General features: G+C 40.8%; 1 protein-coding gene across 10 annotated transcripts in view; it reads right to left on the bottom strand.

Moving 5' to 3' along the window:
- The window catches only part of klf8 (Kruppel like factor 8), a 185492-nt gene that overhangs the window by 38892 nt on the left and 130087 nt on the right, over positions 1 to 16513 (bottom strand). For all 10 annotated transcript variants that reach the window (XM_072595032.1, XM_072595039.1, XM_072595033.1 and 7 more), the window contains 2 exons: positions 1922 to 2060; positions 1387 to 1440 (listed from right to left, as the gene is read on the bottom strand). In XM_072595032.1, the coding sequence (XP_072451133.1) occupies positions 1387 to 1440; positions 1922 to 2060 (193 nt within the window). The remainder of the gene's footprint in view (positions 1 to 1386; positions 1441 to 1921; positions 2061 to 16513) is intronic.

Below are 16513 nucleotides of genomic sequence, written 5' to 3'. Positions count from 1 at the left end.
GTTCAACCATTCCTATAGCCTTGATATTAATAGCCACGTGGGTGCCTGGTTGGAATGGAGCAGATTCCAGTTTAGCATACACATTCATAAAACCTCAACTTTATTTACTTATTTTCTTATTGTCCCAGGAACTCAAAATGAGTTGACCAGGAGTTCATCCAATCGAAGTCTTCTGCATGTTAATTTGAAGATTAAATAGTCAAGAGAAGACCATAAAAGGTGGCAAACTGTACACCTCACGGGGTAAAGGCATTAGTTCATTGGTTTGTGATTTGATCCCTCTACTGTGTGCAGATGGTTGATCTAAGCAGTGGAACAATTGTTGTGCTGTTTCTTGGCTAAGAACTGGGAGGGATATTTTATAAAAGTCCTACAATATCAGTAATACGATCAGTAAAGCTGTCCTGACAATCTCTCAGCAATGTAACTACTGCTAGCACCAATACACAGGTCATTAAAGGTGTAGCTCAGCATCTAGGCAACATCAGTCTAAAGTTATAATTTATATATTTAAATAACAATTCAGACAAGTAAACAGTTTTGTAGTGTGAAGTTAATGGAGTCTGTTAGATCACATGTCTATAACAGTAGTTTTAAATTATTCTACATTGCTTTCTCAAAATTTTTTACCCCTATTTTCTTCCCCCCTCATCTGGACGTGCTGTCTCTTTGCACAGGTATAGCACCTTCAGAGGCAGCTGCTCTCCAAGCTCCTCTGAAATATTCATGAAGCCTCCGCAGTTTATTTACCCGACTACAGAGTCATTGGAGATCAGCATTTCTCACTGACATCTGCACAGAGACTTACAGCAGGAGTTACTTTATAATATATGAGTCTGCTTTTTTCCCTTCCCCCATATCAAGGGATCCTGCAGCCAAAAGTAGTTTTCCATCAGATGCCCTGCTTTCAGTCAGCTAACTCATTGCCTGATGCAGGATTATATTTCCAATCTTTCTGATCTCCATCATGACTTTTTCCATTTTTATTATTTTCTTCCCTTTTCTGAATTCAATATTGAATGATGGTGCAGACTCAAAGGGCCACATGGCCTACTCCTACACCTGTTTTCTATGTTTCCCATGTCCACAGTTCCTTAGCATTGCCATTAGCTTCATGGATTACTTCACGTTTGAGATAGGAAACAGTGGACCTGGCCTTCGACAGTCCTCCTTACAACGAGCAAGTTCCTGGCCTCTGCTTTGTACACGACATCAACTGTGAACCAAGATCCCAGCAACAAGGAAGTCACAGGGGTACCAGAAATTTTGAGAAACATTGTCGACATGGGTTACCCCTTCCATGACCGATATAAATGCAAGCAGAAAGCTACAATAAAATAGCTGCTCTCTCGTTTCTCTCCTTTGCTGCTTGCCTAAAACACTCACCCAAATGGATCGTCCAGCAGCTGGCTCGGGTCAATAGGCCACACCGAGTCCTCCCTGGGGAAAGGAAAGCAAGGAGCTCTGCTCAGTCACTCAAACCACTATCATGGCTTTCAACCTGAAGTGCACACGACACAGTGTAGACAATCTGCCACCAAGGAACTCAAAAACAGCACATGATTACATTATGTTCTCAAAATGTTGCGCCTTATAAAAAGAAGCAAGTTGCATTTACAATGTATTTTATATTTATTGTGTTGTTTTGGTCTCACAATGAGGCACTGGATTTGACCTGGTGAAAGAACCTGTCCCCTCTCAGAAATTTCAGGTACAAACACAGCATAGTGCCCAAAATATTAATTCAAGGCATAGGCTCGATAATGTGGAAATACAAATTCAACACGTCACACATCAGATAACTAGAGGTAAGCCCATGGCCAGTATTAACCACAAAGGCCAATGCAATCCCGGCAGTTAGGATTATGTAATAATTACAACAGCTAATTAATAGGCAGCAACAGACAGTGACATTACTTACTCTCTCATCGACCCCGATAAATTGAGAATGGCAGAGCTGCTTTCATGAATACTATCGAAGGATATATTAGGGGAGTCATCGTCTTCCTCGCTATCAGTTTTAGTCTCCGTAGGGGACATAGGACTCTGATCAATTCGCACTGCAAAACAAAAAGCACAATGAAACAGAGTGTAACTGTACAGACTGTAAACAAATTGGCTGTATGATTCATTGAAAACTGATAGCATGATCCATTTGACAACTACATGAATACATTTCCTAGGAACGCAAACTTGTGGAGTTTAGCATTTTTTTTAGTGTTGCTTTCTTCCTAAAATCTCCAAAACAAAAGTAGTTAAGCCCTACTTCCTGAAAGATCTCCTCCTTTCTCCTGCTATTTTCACTCTTGGTCTGCAGCATAGTAAGAATGCCCATATAGCTTCCAACTTTCTTAGGAATGCTATTTCAGAGATAGAAGCATTATGAAAAATATTATTCTGCTGCTCAAGTGAAGAGACATCTGAACTTTGAGATCCAGTGACAGGTCAATTATTTCTCTGGGGATTGAAATTTCCCAAAGGCAGAAAGTCCAATAGGAAAATATCAATGTCTGATTCTTTATAAAAGTGCAATACCTGAAATGCAGCATCTGGCAGGTAGTGGGCACACCACAAATAGAAAACTGACAGAGACAGACATATAGTTAGATAAAATTCAGAGCTGTAGCAGGAACATAATAGTTTACATCAACCAAGGTTTACTGATGAACCATCCTCCAAACAGCCCATATCCCTTTAAACTAAAAACTAAATTTTAATAAATTCTGCTTCAGGCAATCATTTTTTACTTTTACAATAGAAGACACTTCTTGAAATCCTTTTGTATTCAGCTGGGCCTTAGTATTTATAAATACTGTCTCTTTATTTTTAACACCAAAGAGCCTACTGACAAGGAGGAGCACTCACAGAACATGATGGTGTAAAAAGTACAGATGGTCACTGAATCTGGTCACTCAATAGATAGTCTCAACTCTGTGAGCTGAATCTCCTCCCCTCTTCAATAGCACTGTCAAAACTCCCTTCTTCTCGAATTGAGAAAATGTACCATGTGATGTGATACGAATCCATACAGGTTTGCAAATTCTGAGTTTTATACCTAATTTTCTACCGGTAAACGAATAGTAAGGACACTACAATTACACTTTACAGTTCCAGCTCTGAAGCTGACACAGTGATTCCCATTGGTTTTGATACTGTGATCAAGGCATTTAAAGTGTGGACACTATACGATGTACTCTTGGATTCTAAAGAGGAGTCACTGGACCGGAAATGGTAAGGTGATTTCTCTCCACAGATGCTGCCAAACTTGCTGAGTTTTTCCATCAATTTCTGATTTCCAGCATCTGCAGTTCTTTTGGTGTTTTTGTACAAAGTAATATTTATCTGGTAAATAGAGTACAATGGAAATCCATAAGACTATGATGAATCTTGTATCCTTGAATGCTGCTAAGATAGTGTACTGCTGCACAGAGCAGGATAGGAACAATTTCAGATGCTGAGTCGTACAATTAATTAAACTGTTCCTGAGCAGGAAGTGAAAGAAGTTGCTGGAATTCTAATCTCCATGATGGCACAACCATCAGATAAATCATGTGGACTTTCTGATTAATAAATACATTTTTTAAAAGTCATTTTAGAATTTCATAGAAGAGTGAAAAAATATTCCCATTCTACCTCTGTCAGAGCTATCCAATTTGGTTACACATCTCAGTCTCTTCCCTGTGCAGTTAACCATGCAGGTAAGTCCTCTGTAAATTTGCTTTCGCAAATATTCTACAAAATGTGCTCTGTACCTACTCAACAAGTGCTAAGGCAGTTGGAGGTGAATTTTCTCTGGGATTCTTCCAATTATCCACCACAGCTTGAGACACAAATACCAGTGCAAACAAAACAATTAAAAATTTTTTAAAAAAGAGATTTAACAAGGTTTTCACTAGTGAATTGTGTAATGGTTTCAATTCTATGTAAAGTTATTCTGCCGACTATGTATTTGCCAAAGAGCAGTATGCTGCTGAGTAACAGAAATCAGATTATCATTGATGACATGGTGCAATGTAATTCAGCCCGTCACATCGCGCTGGCTTCAAGTCAGTGCTTCTGACAGGGTTTAGCTGTTAGTTACTGCAATGATGTACGTTGTTTCAAGGTGCTCTAGTGTAGCTGGTGTACGACAAATGTGAAAACTCAGGAAGGGAAGTCAGTTCATTCACCACACTGAGGCTTCACTCTCCACATGAGGAAAATGCAGCTTGACATTAACCCTCTCTTACACAGATCATTTTTATTTTTGAAAAACATGCTCAATGTCCAAGCCTGCAGGCTCAAGCATCAGGCAACAAAGATTAGAGAAGGAATATAACACTTAGGAGGTGTAGTAATTGTGAAACAGTCTTTTATCCATAAATTGTCATATATAAACCAGTACCATGTCCACGTAACTTCAAACATCTAAATCAATACACGTACAGGACACAATCACCCTGAAAACTAGCCTCAAATGGTGTCATTTTGGATAAATATCTTGTAAAGAATGAAGATAAAATATCTTTATACGGTAGTCTATTCCTCAAATAATCAAAGAGGAAATAGTGTTGAAAGGCAGTGACAGTGCAATCAGGCAACGACTGTTTTCATTTCCCCTTATGAGGGACTGCCACATCTCTGCCAGTTTATCAGGCTAAGAACAAAAGCAAAACCTTTTGAAATGCCTACTTATTTATCTGAAGTAACATCTACTGCAACATTACAATTGAAGCAATACATCACAGCACTGATAACTGTTACTCACAACAACCTGGGTTCATACAGCACGTTAAATAAAATTTTAAAATCCTGACATTTCTAAAGGTGTGTTTACCAACCAAAATTTGACATGGAGTCCTAAGAAATACAGAGACAAATGACCAAAAGCTTAGTTAACAGTTAGATTTGAGACAGTATCTTAAAGAACAACAGTGAGAAAGAGCAAATATGGAACAAATTCCAGAGCTTAGGGCCCAAGTAGCTTAAAGACCCAAGCACCAAAGATTAAAATTGGAGATGCTGAGGGGACCAGAATTGGTGCAGCATAGGTATCTCAGAGGGTTGTGGAACTGGGCATATTTGCAACAGTAGGAAGGCAAAACCAAAAAGGAACATCAAACCAAAGACAAATGCTACATTATGGCAATTATTACAAACTTGATAGACATATATGCTTAAGATAGTTAAATGACGTTATGTTCCAGTATAAAAGCACCTATCTTGCCTACTGTTTTTCTCTCTCTCTGCATTATGGATTCTTTGTTGGAAGTGTACGTAACATACACTCAGCATATGCAGCACAGGGAACCCTGCAAATAGTTAGTGTCCTAAATCATTGTCAAAATATCTAACTGAAGGACAACCCAATATCTGTGGTACATGTTGAGGACTAACATCTAGAAAATCACAAACTCAATCATATTTATACTCTGACCAATAAAGGAAAGCATACCCAACGCCTTCTTCACTATCCTATCTACCTGCCTTTCCACTTTCAAGGAGCTATGAACCTGCACTCCAAGGTCTCTTTGTTCAGCAACACTTCCTAGGACCTTACCATTCAGTGTATAAGTCCTGCTAAGATTTGCTTTCCCAAAATGCAGCACCTCGCATTTATCTGAATTAAACTCCATCTGCCACTCTCAGCCCATTGGCCCATCTGGTCAAAATCCTGTTGTAATCTGAGAACCTTCTTCACTGTCCACTACACCTCCAATTTTGGTGTCATCTGCAAACTTACTAACTGTACCTCTTATGCTTGCATCCAAATCATTTATGTAAAGGACAAAAAGTAGAGGACCCAGCACTGATCCTTGTGGCACTCAACTGCTCACAGGCCTCCAATCTGAAAAACAACCCTCCACCACCACCCTCTGTCTTCTACCTTCAAGCCAGTTCTGTATCCAAATGGCTAGTTCTCCCTGTATTCCATGAGATCTAACCTTGCGAATCAATCAGTCTCCCATGGGGAACCTTGTTGAATGCCTTACTGAAGTCCATACAGATCAATCTACTGCTCTGCCCTAATCAATCTTCTTTGTTACTTCATCAAAAAACTCAATCAAGTTTGTGAGACATTATTTCCCACGAACAAAGCCATGTTGACTATCCTGAATCAGTCCTTGCCTTTCCAAATACATGTACATCCTGTCCCTCAGGATTCCCTCCAACAACTTGCCCACCACCAAGGTCAGGCTCACTGGTCTATAGCTCCCTGGTTTGTCCTTGCCACCCTTCTTAAACAGTGGCACCACGTTTGCCAACTTCCAGATCTTCCGGCACCTCACCTGTACTATCGATGATATAAATATCTCAGCAAGAGGCCCAGCAATCACTTCTCTAGCTTCCCACAGAGTTCTTGGGTACACCTGATCAGGTCCTGGGGATTTATCCACCTTTAACTGTTTCAAGGCATCCAGAACTTCCTCCTCTGTAATCTGGACATTTTGCAAGAGGTCACCATCTATTTCCCTACAGTCTATATCTTCCATATCCTTTTCCACAGTAAATATTATGCAAAATATTCATTTAGTATCTCCCCCATTTTCTGTGGTTCCACACAAAGGCGGCCTTGCTGATCTTAGAGGGGCCCTGTTCTCTCCCTAGTTACCCTTTTGTCCTTAATATATTTGTAAAACTCCTTTGGATTCTCCTTAATTCTATTTGCCAAAGCTATCTCATGTCCCCTTTTTGCACTCCTGATTTCCCTCTTAAGTATACGCCTACTTTCTTTAGACTCTTCTAAGGATTCTATCCTGTCTGGACCTGACATATGCTTCCTTCTTTTTCTTAACCAAACCCTCAATTTCTTTAGTCATCCAGCATTCCCTATAGCTACCAGCATTCCCTTTCACTCTGACAGGAATATACTTTCTCTGGATTCTTGTTATCTCATTTCTGAAGGATTCCCATTTTCCAGCGTCCCTTTATCTGCAAAGATCTGCCTCCAATCAGCTTTTGAAAGTTCTTGCCTAATACGGTCAAAATTGGCCTTTCTCCAATTTAGAACTTCAACTTTTAGATCTGGTCTACCCTTTTCCATCACTATTTTAAAACAAATAGAATTATGGTTGCTGACCCCAAAGTGCTCCCCCACTGACACCTCAGTCAGCTGCCCTGCCTTATTTCCCAAAAGTAGGTCAAGTTTTGCACCTTCTCTAGTAGGTACATCCACATACTGAATCAGAAAATTGTCTTGTAAGAATTTAAGAAATTCCTCTCCATCTAAACCTTTAACACTATGGCAGTCCCAGTCGATGCTTGGAAAGTAAAAATCCCCGACCATAACTACCCTTTTATTCTTACTGATAGCTGAGATCTCCTTACAAGTTTGGTTCTCAATTTCCCTCTGACTACTGGGGGGTCTATAATACAATCCCAATAAGGTGATCATCCCTTTCTTATTTCTCAGTTCCACCCAAATAACTTCCCTGGATGTATTTCCGGGAATATCCTCCCTCAGCACAGTTGTAATGCTATCCCTTATCAAAAGTGCCATTCCACCTACTCTTTTGCCTCCCTTTCTATCCTTCCTGCAGCATTTGTATCCCGGAAAATTCAGCTGCTAGTCCTGCCCATCCCTGAGCCATGTTTCCATAATTGCTATGATATCCCACTCCCATGTTCCTAACCATGCCCCAAGTTCATCTGCCTTCCCTGTTAGGCCCCTTGCATTGAAATAAATGCAGTTTAATTTATTAGTCCTACTTTGTCCCAGCCTCTGACTCACTTCTGTTCTCATCTGTACCTGTCTTAAATCGTTTGCTTTCCTCACTATTTCCCTGGGTCCCACCCCCCAACTTAGCTTAAATCCTCCCAAGCAGTTCTAGCAAATTTCCCTACCAGTATATTAGTCTCCTTCCAATTTAGGTGCAATTTAGGACCTTTTTGTACAGGTCACTTCTACCCCAAAAGAGATTCCAATGATCCAAAAGCGTGAATCCTTCTCCCATACACCAGCTCCTCAGCCATGCATTCATCTGCTCTATCCTTCTATTCCTGCCCTCACTAGCTCATAGCACTGGTAGTAATCCAAATATTACTACCCTTGAGGACCTCCTTTTTAACTCTCTACTTAACTCTCTGTAATCTCCCTTCAGAGTCTCAATCTTTTCCTTCGAATGTTGTTAGTTCCAATGTGGACAATGACCTCCTGCTGGCCCCTCTCCCCCGTGAGAACATTCTGCACCCTCTCTGAGGCATCCTTGATCCTGGCACCAGGGAAACAACACACCATTCAGATTTTTCTCTGCTGGCCACAGAAATGTCTGTTTGTACCTCTGACTACAGAATCCCCGAACACAATCGATCTCTTGGAAGCCAATGTACCACTCGTGGCATTAGAGCCAGTCTCAATACCAGAAACTTGGCTGTTTGTGCTATGTTCCCCTGAGAATCAATCACCCCCTAGATTTTCCAAAACAGCATACCCGTTTAAAATGGGTATATTGAGTACAGGAGTTGGGAGGTCATGTTGCGGCTGTAGTGGTTAGGCCACTGTTGGAATATTGCATGCAATTCTGGTCTCCTTCCTATCAGAAAGATGTTGTGAAACTTGAAATGGTTCAGAAAAGATTTACAAGGATGTTGCCAGGGTTGGAGGATTTGAGCTACAGGGACAGGCAGAACAGGCTGGGGCTGTTTTCCCTGGAGCGTCGGAGGCTGAGGGGTGACCTTAGTGAAGTCTATAAAATTATGAGGGGCATGGATAGGATAAATAGACAAAGTCCTTTCCCTGGTGTCGGGGAGTCCAGAACTAGAGGGCATAGGTTTAGGGTGAGAGGGGAAAGATATAAAAGAGACCCAAGGGGCAACGTTTTCAAGCAGAGGTGGTACATGTATGGAATGAGCTGCCAGAGGATGTGGTGGAGGTTGGTATAATTGCAACATTTAAGAGACATTTGGATGGGTATATGAATAGGAAGGGTTTGGAGGGATATGGGCCGGGTGCTGGCAGGTGGGACGAGATTGGGTTGGGTTATCTGGTTGGCATGGACGGGGTGGACTGAAGGGTCTGTTTCCATGCTGTACAGCTCTGTGACTCTATGACTCTATATTGGTAGTAAGTCATGGCAACTAGTTAGTGCCAACAGGCGGAAGTGAAAGCTAAACAAAAAAAGTCATAACATTCTGGAAGTTGTGAAAAGTCTTTTTTTCCTAACAGACATCCAATCTGTCCAAGTTCACAGCTGATAAATAAGACTACAAACTTATACTGAAGCACATAGAGACAAGGGGAGTTCTCCACCTCTTCAGCTCTCTCTCTCAAAAAATAAAAGCATAAGATCCAATTTAAACAAAACAGTTATTAAAAGTGCTAAAAGGATCACCCTGGCCTATGTAAATCATTCATGGGAGAAAGAAAATTACATTAAAATGGCTTACCTGCGTCCAGATGGCATTCAAGTCTATGATTCGCTTTTCCCAAAATGAGCACAAAAACTTCAAAAAAACCTGCATCACCCCCACTTTTTTTTTTAAACATAGATGCCATCTGTAGGCAAAATCGTGCTAATGCAAACCTGAAATTTGTAAAGGGGCAGCAGCATATATTTTAGAAAAGAGAACAAACAAAAACTTAGAAAAGCACTGTACCACAACAGATTCTTACATTGGCATTTTAAAGAGCAAACAGATGGAAAGGAAGCACAAAAGCATGTTGATGGAATGCCAATCACTGTCAGTTATTTGAGTTATTTCAAGGAAACAAATTTGTAGATCAGTGGTCAGCTGACAAAGAATGCCAGGCAGCTGAACTCCTTTCTTGCATTGGGCACTCTCGGGTTGAGGGGAATAAAATTCTCCATTACATCTGCTGAGAACCACAAATATCACTGATACCACTCTTCAGAAGAACAGCTTACTGTCTGAGGCAATCAATTAATTCATAGGCAGATGTTGATGCAAAGGTGCAGAATGTGATTCTGCTGAAGCTAATTTAGCTGATGGAAGTAGTCATGCTTCAACACCCATCAAATCTTTTTGGAAGACATTTCTACACAAACACAAAAGAAGAATCAATGCTGTGCTAAACAAAAGATGGAATATGGAAGAAAAGTTACTGGCCAGTAGCTTCAACAAGTGCTTAACTTTGGAACAACTACTGTAGCCATCAATGAGGATGACAGTCTCACCCAAGTCAGTGTACAGTATCAAAGAACATAACTTGAATATGTCAGAGGCTAAAAATATAGAAGAAATCCAATCAATCATTCACAGAAACTGAAGCTAGAACACAATGCTCCACAGTAGAGTGTGAAGAGGCGTCAAGCAAGGAACAAAGACAAAGAAGCTTCAAACGTTCTATCCATGGCACAACATTTCAAAGCTAAACTAGTAACTGCATCCTTATTCAGACAGTACATGTGATCAATTGACATACTGTATAAATGTTATTAGAATAATTGAAGCCTTTACCCTGATCTAAGTGATATACCCTGAAAGGAATGAACCACAAGGTTGTTATGCCAAGATCGAGGCTGACGCAATTGCAAATATCATCCCTTTATGCATCTTACAGATGTACACAGGATTGGCACTGCATGGCGAAGTCCATACAAAATAAGCTGCTTCCAAAGAGTCCGATATAATTGTAAGGCAGTGGCAATATCACTGGACAATGAATGAGGGATTCAAGGTACCAGAGTTCTGGGGACATGGGTTTGAAACAAACTGTGCCAGATGGCGAAATTTAATTTCAATGAAAACCTGGAATTGAAAAGTTAGCTAAAGGCAGTGATGTAATCATTGATCATTATAAAAACCCATCTGGTTTAATAATGTTTAGGGAAGGAAATCTGTTGTTCCTATCTGGCCTGGCCAACATATGACTCCAAATCCACAGTAATGTGGTTGACTCTTGTGTCTCTGAAATGGCCCAGCAAGCCATTCAGTTCCAAGGCTTGGAGATGGGCTATAAATGTTGGGCTAGCCAGCAAAGCCCACTTCCCACAAACAAATTAAAAAGAAATCCCATACATAGCTGTTATTTGTCATAACTGCTAGATTCTTGAAACAGATGTGAAACAAATTTGTATAATAGAAACAGATTAATCTTCTACATTCTAGCAGCATGAATCTATTTATTATTTCAATCCATGAGTTAGCAAACACACCAGGTCACAAAAGAGAGTCTATCCATCACCTGACTAATGTTAATCCTGATCAGTTTGAATACAATTTTAATGAAAAATGCAGTTTATATCTGAAAAATGATGACCATCTCAGCATTGACTCTCCTTTTAAAGTGCAACATTCACGTTCAAGAATTGGTCAAAATGAAATTGTATTCCATGATCCAAAGCAGCAGCACTCAGGAAGTCAAACGTCATTTCAATTGGTGCTGCTTCATTATTATTTTGAAGAATAACAGCACTATACATGAATGCTTAGATCCAAGATGATTGAAGACAGCACGAAAAAAATTCCTATGCTGGACAAACTTTATCCCACGATCAAGATGACAAGTACTTTCCCATGCATACTGCGAAGAATGGATATTGGCCTGTGCACCTTTCCTGAAATTGTAGGAACGACTACTTTTTGATAGATACAGTTTCCTCAGATTACTGTGTGGATTATCCATCAGCTAGGACATATTCCAACAATATATTGACTGTATCAATGAGAATCTAATAGGTTGTTTTGGTTTCACTGATGGCATCACAGTTCTTAGAAGATTAAAACATTAACATGACATAAAGCACCATCAGTTCATGGCATCAGCAAACAAACATGGCTTCTTTTCAATGATATAGCAGTGGCAAATCAATATGAATCAAATCAATTTCTTTAAATCTACTCTTAAAAAGATTTTATCTTACCAAAATAGAATACTTATAGGAGGTACACTTATACTACAAGACAAAAGGTGGCTAACAAAGTTGTCTCCATTTCTTTAAACTGTTTAGATCTATATGTTCTCAATCCTCTGCAAAAACACACACTATGTAAGGCAGAAAGATCACCAGCACATTTTTAAATCTCTCATCACATGCCCCACCACGCAGTAAATGTGTACTTCAATATTGTTAATCTTCCCAATTCATTACATTCAAAAAGATGCATTCCAGAAAGGCTTCAGAGCATGTCTACTAAACAATCACAAGCCTATTGTCCTTCGGACAGTTCAGGCTCATTATACAAACATATAAAGAGAAACTCTTGTTCTACTTTTCAGAATACAAGTTTCATACACCCACATTCAGCAAGCATTTCATCACTGAGACCACAAGCTGTTCGAAATTATCTGAAAACCTCTTACTGGTGCACCTCCATGACCACCACACCTATTTGTGAAAATCCAAAGGGTACTATTTAGAAGAACAATACAAGCAATGTTCCTAAATGACCATCTCTGATTCTTTCAGCTGACTAAGAAAAAAATAAATTCCATTAAATCTATTGAATCTGAACTAGAGGATAATTTTAACATTTGAGGCCAAACAAAATAGATTCAGAAGGTGACGACCAGCCACAGCAACTCAAGTAAATTATCAGCAACAGCTGACTTGAATGCACCTAACAGATCGCAGACGACAAGAACATAAGAACTAGGAGCTAGAGTAGGCAATTCTAGGAGCCTGTTCTGCCATTTGATACGGTCGTGGCTGATCTCAGCTCGGTCTCATATCCACTTTCCTGCCAGCTCTCCATAATCCTTCAACCCATTACTAATTAAAGATTTGTCTACATCCTCCTTAAATTTACATGATATCCCAGCATCCACCACACTCTGAGGTTATGACTTTATGATCCATTGAGAGAAGTAGCTTCTCCTCATTTGTTTTACACCTGCTACTCCTTTTTCTAAAAGCACAACTGCTCATTGTAGCTTGCCCCATATGAAGAAACATCCTCTGTCTACTTTGTCAATCACCTTTCACATTTTATACATCTCATTTAGATCTCCTTTCACTCAAACTCTACAGAGTACATTCACTCTGGTCATTCTGAGACAAACAAGGACTTTCCCAGAATGTCATCTTCATCCATAAACAAGTCATAATTCTGCAAGTTTACAACATAATTACACCATATACACATATGTTACATTGGTGCAGAATCCACATGTTGGACTGGAATAAATAAGGACATTGATCAACTAATCAAACTGCGTGAAGCATGTCAATTCCATCAACCTCCACAATCAAGATAAACTTTTCATCCACATGACATTCATTTTGAGACATAATAAAAGATTGAAACTAATTGTTTCCATCACCAGGGTGTAACATACACCATCAGTAAGCACAAAACCCAAACTTCATCTTAAGTCAGAGGTTTGGGAGCTGTATAAATCATTAGTTTTGTAAAGAAGTTTCAAGACAAACTGAGTCAGAAGAACCCGATTAACTGTGGTGCGGCCTACACAGTCTAACAAATACAAAACCACACATTAACAAGAATTTTTCAAAAGAGGTATTGCCTGATTAGGAGTAAATGCAGGTCACCAAGCACGAGGATAATGAAGTGATCAGGATTTGGACAGACTAATAGCAAGTTAGCCTAGCTTAGAGTTTTGAATGAGCGTGTTCAGAGATGGAAATCTGACAGACTCACCAGGAAGCACTGGAATAGCTGTGTTCAGAGATGACAAAGCCATAGATGAAGATTTGAAAAACAGATGGGCTGAGGCAAGAGCAGAGGTAAAAACAATGACTGCAGATGCTGGAAACCAGATTCTGGATTAGTGGTGCTGGAAGAGCACAGCTGTTCAGGCAGCATCCAAGTAGCTTCAAAATCGACGTTTCGGGCAAAAGCCCTTCATAGGAATAAAGGCAGCGAGCCTGAAGTGTGGAGAGAAGCTAGAGGAGGGTGGGGGTGGGGAGAGAGTAGCATAGAGTACAATGGGTGAGGGGGGGAGGGGATGAAGGTGATAGTTCAAGGAGGAGAGGGTGGAGTGGATAGGTGGAAAAGAAGATAGGCAGTTAGGACAAGTCCGGACAAGTCATGGGGACAGTTACTGAGTTGGAAGTTTAGAACTAGGGTGAGGTGGGGGAAGGGGAAATGAGGAAACTGTTGAAGTCCACATTGATGCCCTGGGGTTGAAGTGTTCCGACGGGGAAGATGAGGCGTTCTTCCTCCAGGCGTCTGGTGGTGAGGGAGCGGCGGTGAAGGAGGCCCAGGACCTCCATGTCCTCAGCAGAGTGGAGGGGGAGTTGAAATGTTGGGCCACGGGGTGGTGTGGTTGATTCGTGCAGGCGTCCCGGAGATGTTCCCTAAAGCGCTCTGCTAGGAGGCGCCCAGTCTCCCCAATGTAGAGGAGACCGCATCGGGAGCAACGAATACAATAAATGATATTAGTGGATGTGCAGGTAAAACTCTGATGGATGTGAGCCTGAACACCTCCAACCATATCCTTTACTCAGCCCCAGACACCTGGCCTTGTCATGATATGGGCTATTTTCATCACATTTTCACCCATTAACAGTCGGCATTAGAATCTTTATTTTCCCTCTACCATACCATTATGCACTCCTTTATCTGCTCAATTGCTGTTCATTCTGCCAGAGCTACATCTCCACCTATCGTTTACTCCTTCCCCTCTCCCTCCTTCCATACCACTCACCAACCTTCAGCCTATATACCACCTTTGTCTAGCTACAATCTCTAGCTAGATGAAGGGTTACTGGACTTAAAACATTGACTCTGCTTTCTCTCCACAGATGCTGCCAGACCTGAAGAGTAGTTTATCTTTGTCACAGTTACATATGATGATTTTTGTGACTTGGATATGAACTTTTTCAGTACTAAGCAGGGGATGGACATCTAGTTAGAGGGATTCAAACACAGAGCTTTAGGAAAAAGATTAGCTGAGATTTAAGAGGCAGCAACATATTCAAGATTTTGAAGAGGAAACAGAGCTTTAGACAGAATAGGAATTTGTGAAGATAGAGGAATCAAGTGTTTGTCTGTAGAAAGCAGTGACAGTTACAGACTTAAAAGGACTGAAGGAGAAAGGATGATGAAAACATCAGCTAAGGAAGGAAGGTTGGGTGGTCAGGTGTTTAGTGAGAAGAGCCAAGTTTTCCTTCCTTATACACCTTTACGGAGAGAGAAACAAAAGGAAGAGTTACGTTCAGAGTTAGTGTAGGAGAGAGCCTTAGAGGAAGTTTAAGCCTGTGGATTTGAGGAAGTGAGCAGAGGAAGTCTGGGGTATCCATCAGCACAATATACCGCACAGTTATTTCTGCCCAAAGTTTAAATTTTCTTAAAACATTAACTTTCATAGTAACTGACAAACTACAAATTATAACGACACCTCTATCAACTGCTGTTGTACCTATTATCACCTTAAGAAAAACTTAGTCAAATTAAACACATTGTTATCTGAAAGTAGGGTTTAGTCCATACAATCATCTTGTGTGAAATGTTTATCAGAAATTGGCCAAATGCTAATGCTGGCAAGTTTGAGGGTTTCTCTTCCTGAACTCTAATGAGATTTCTCATACGTTTCTCTAAAACCGGTTTATTAGTCATTCACTATGCATCTACAGTACTCTGCTTGTCCCATCTTCCCTTTAGCCAAAGCCAGACGTAGACACCATTACCAGCACTTCCCAGAATTTCTGGCACCAACATCAATCCTAGCCATGTACCAGGTCAGGCTCTGCCAGCCCTCAGTCACCTTTCATTATGCATATACTAGGAGAGAAATCCAAATGAAATGCTTCTCAGGGCTCAATGACATTTCATTGCATGCAAAGTGCACATTCATAAATGCCCCACAGGTGTTTAGCAACCAAGCTACATAGGTTACCTATCCTTAGCCTCAAACCATGTTAGATACCTGTCTAAGGAAGTTCTACTTTTCCTCACAATGTCCAATGTACACTTCAGCTTAATTATGCCAACCATGGTGCACCCCCCCATCCCCACTGAAGTCAGGGTCATTATGATGGTCAAAAACACCACAGCCCCCACTTTCTACAGTAACCCATGTCTTCCAATACACTATTATTGCCCCCATCCTGATTTGCTCTGTTTCCCCTTCACAACTGATGTCTCCTCAGCATCCCAGCATGATGCCTCCAATCTCCATATCTTACCTTGCCAACTTCCTTACCACAATAGTGGCCCCTGTTGGCTTCCCTTGACATTCATTGAGCTAACTCCAGGACTGAGGACTAACCATGGCCCTCCCCCTGAGTAACATTAATGGGCACTCCTGACTGATACTGGTATGTAGATCCCTGATGGAATCACTAGGAATCCGTGACTGGTTACACTGGATATGCAGGACCTACTGTAGCCCACTCTGCACACAAAGTACAGAAGAAAGGCTGAAGGGCTCTGACCACCCCAAGCAGCCGACTGATAGTGTCCAAGCCTCTAGACTGACATTGGATAATGAATTACTGTACCAAGGGCCTCTGACCAAAGGCCTCACCCTTGATTTGATGGAGGACTACTCCCCAGAGACTTTGAGACATGGTAATTTGGTTCAAGCATATGCTGTGTGTTTGCTGTGTAAACTGCTGGAAAATGCTGGAGGTGCGAGACCAATGTAACACAGTCCTGTACAGCAACA

The sequence above is a fragment of the Chiloscyllium punctatum genome, chromosome 25 (assembly GCF_047496795.1).
Source record: "Chiloscyllium punctatum isolate Juve2018m chromosome 25, sChiPun1.3, whole genome shotgun sequence".
Classification (NCBI taxonomy): domain Eukaryota; kingdom Metazoa; phylum Chordata; class Chondrichthyes; order Orectolobiformes; family Hemiscylliidae; genus Chiloscyllium; species Chiloscyllium punctatum.
Note: the sequence above shows the minus strand (reverse complement) of the source record. Positions and strands in the feature narration are given on the sequence as shown.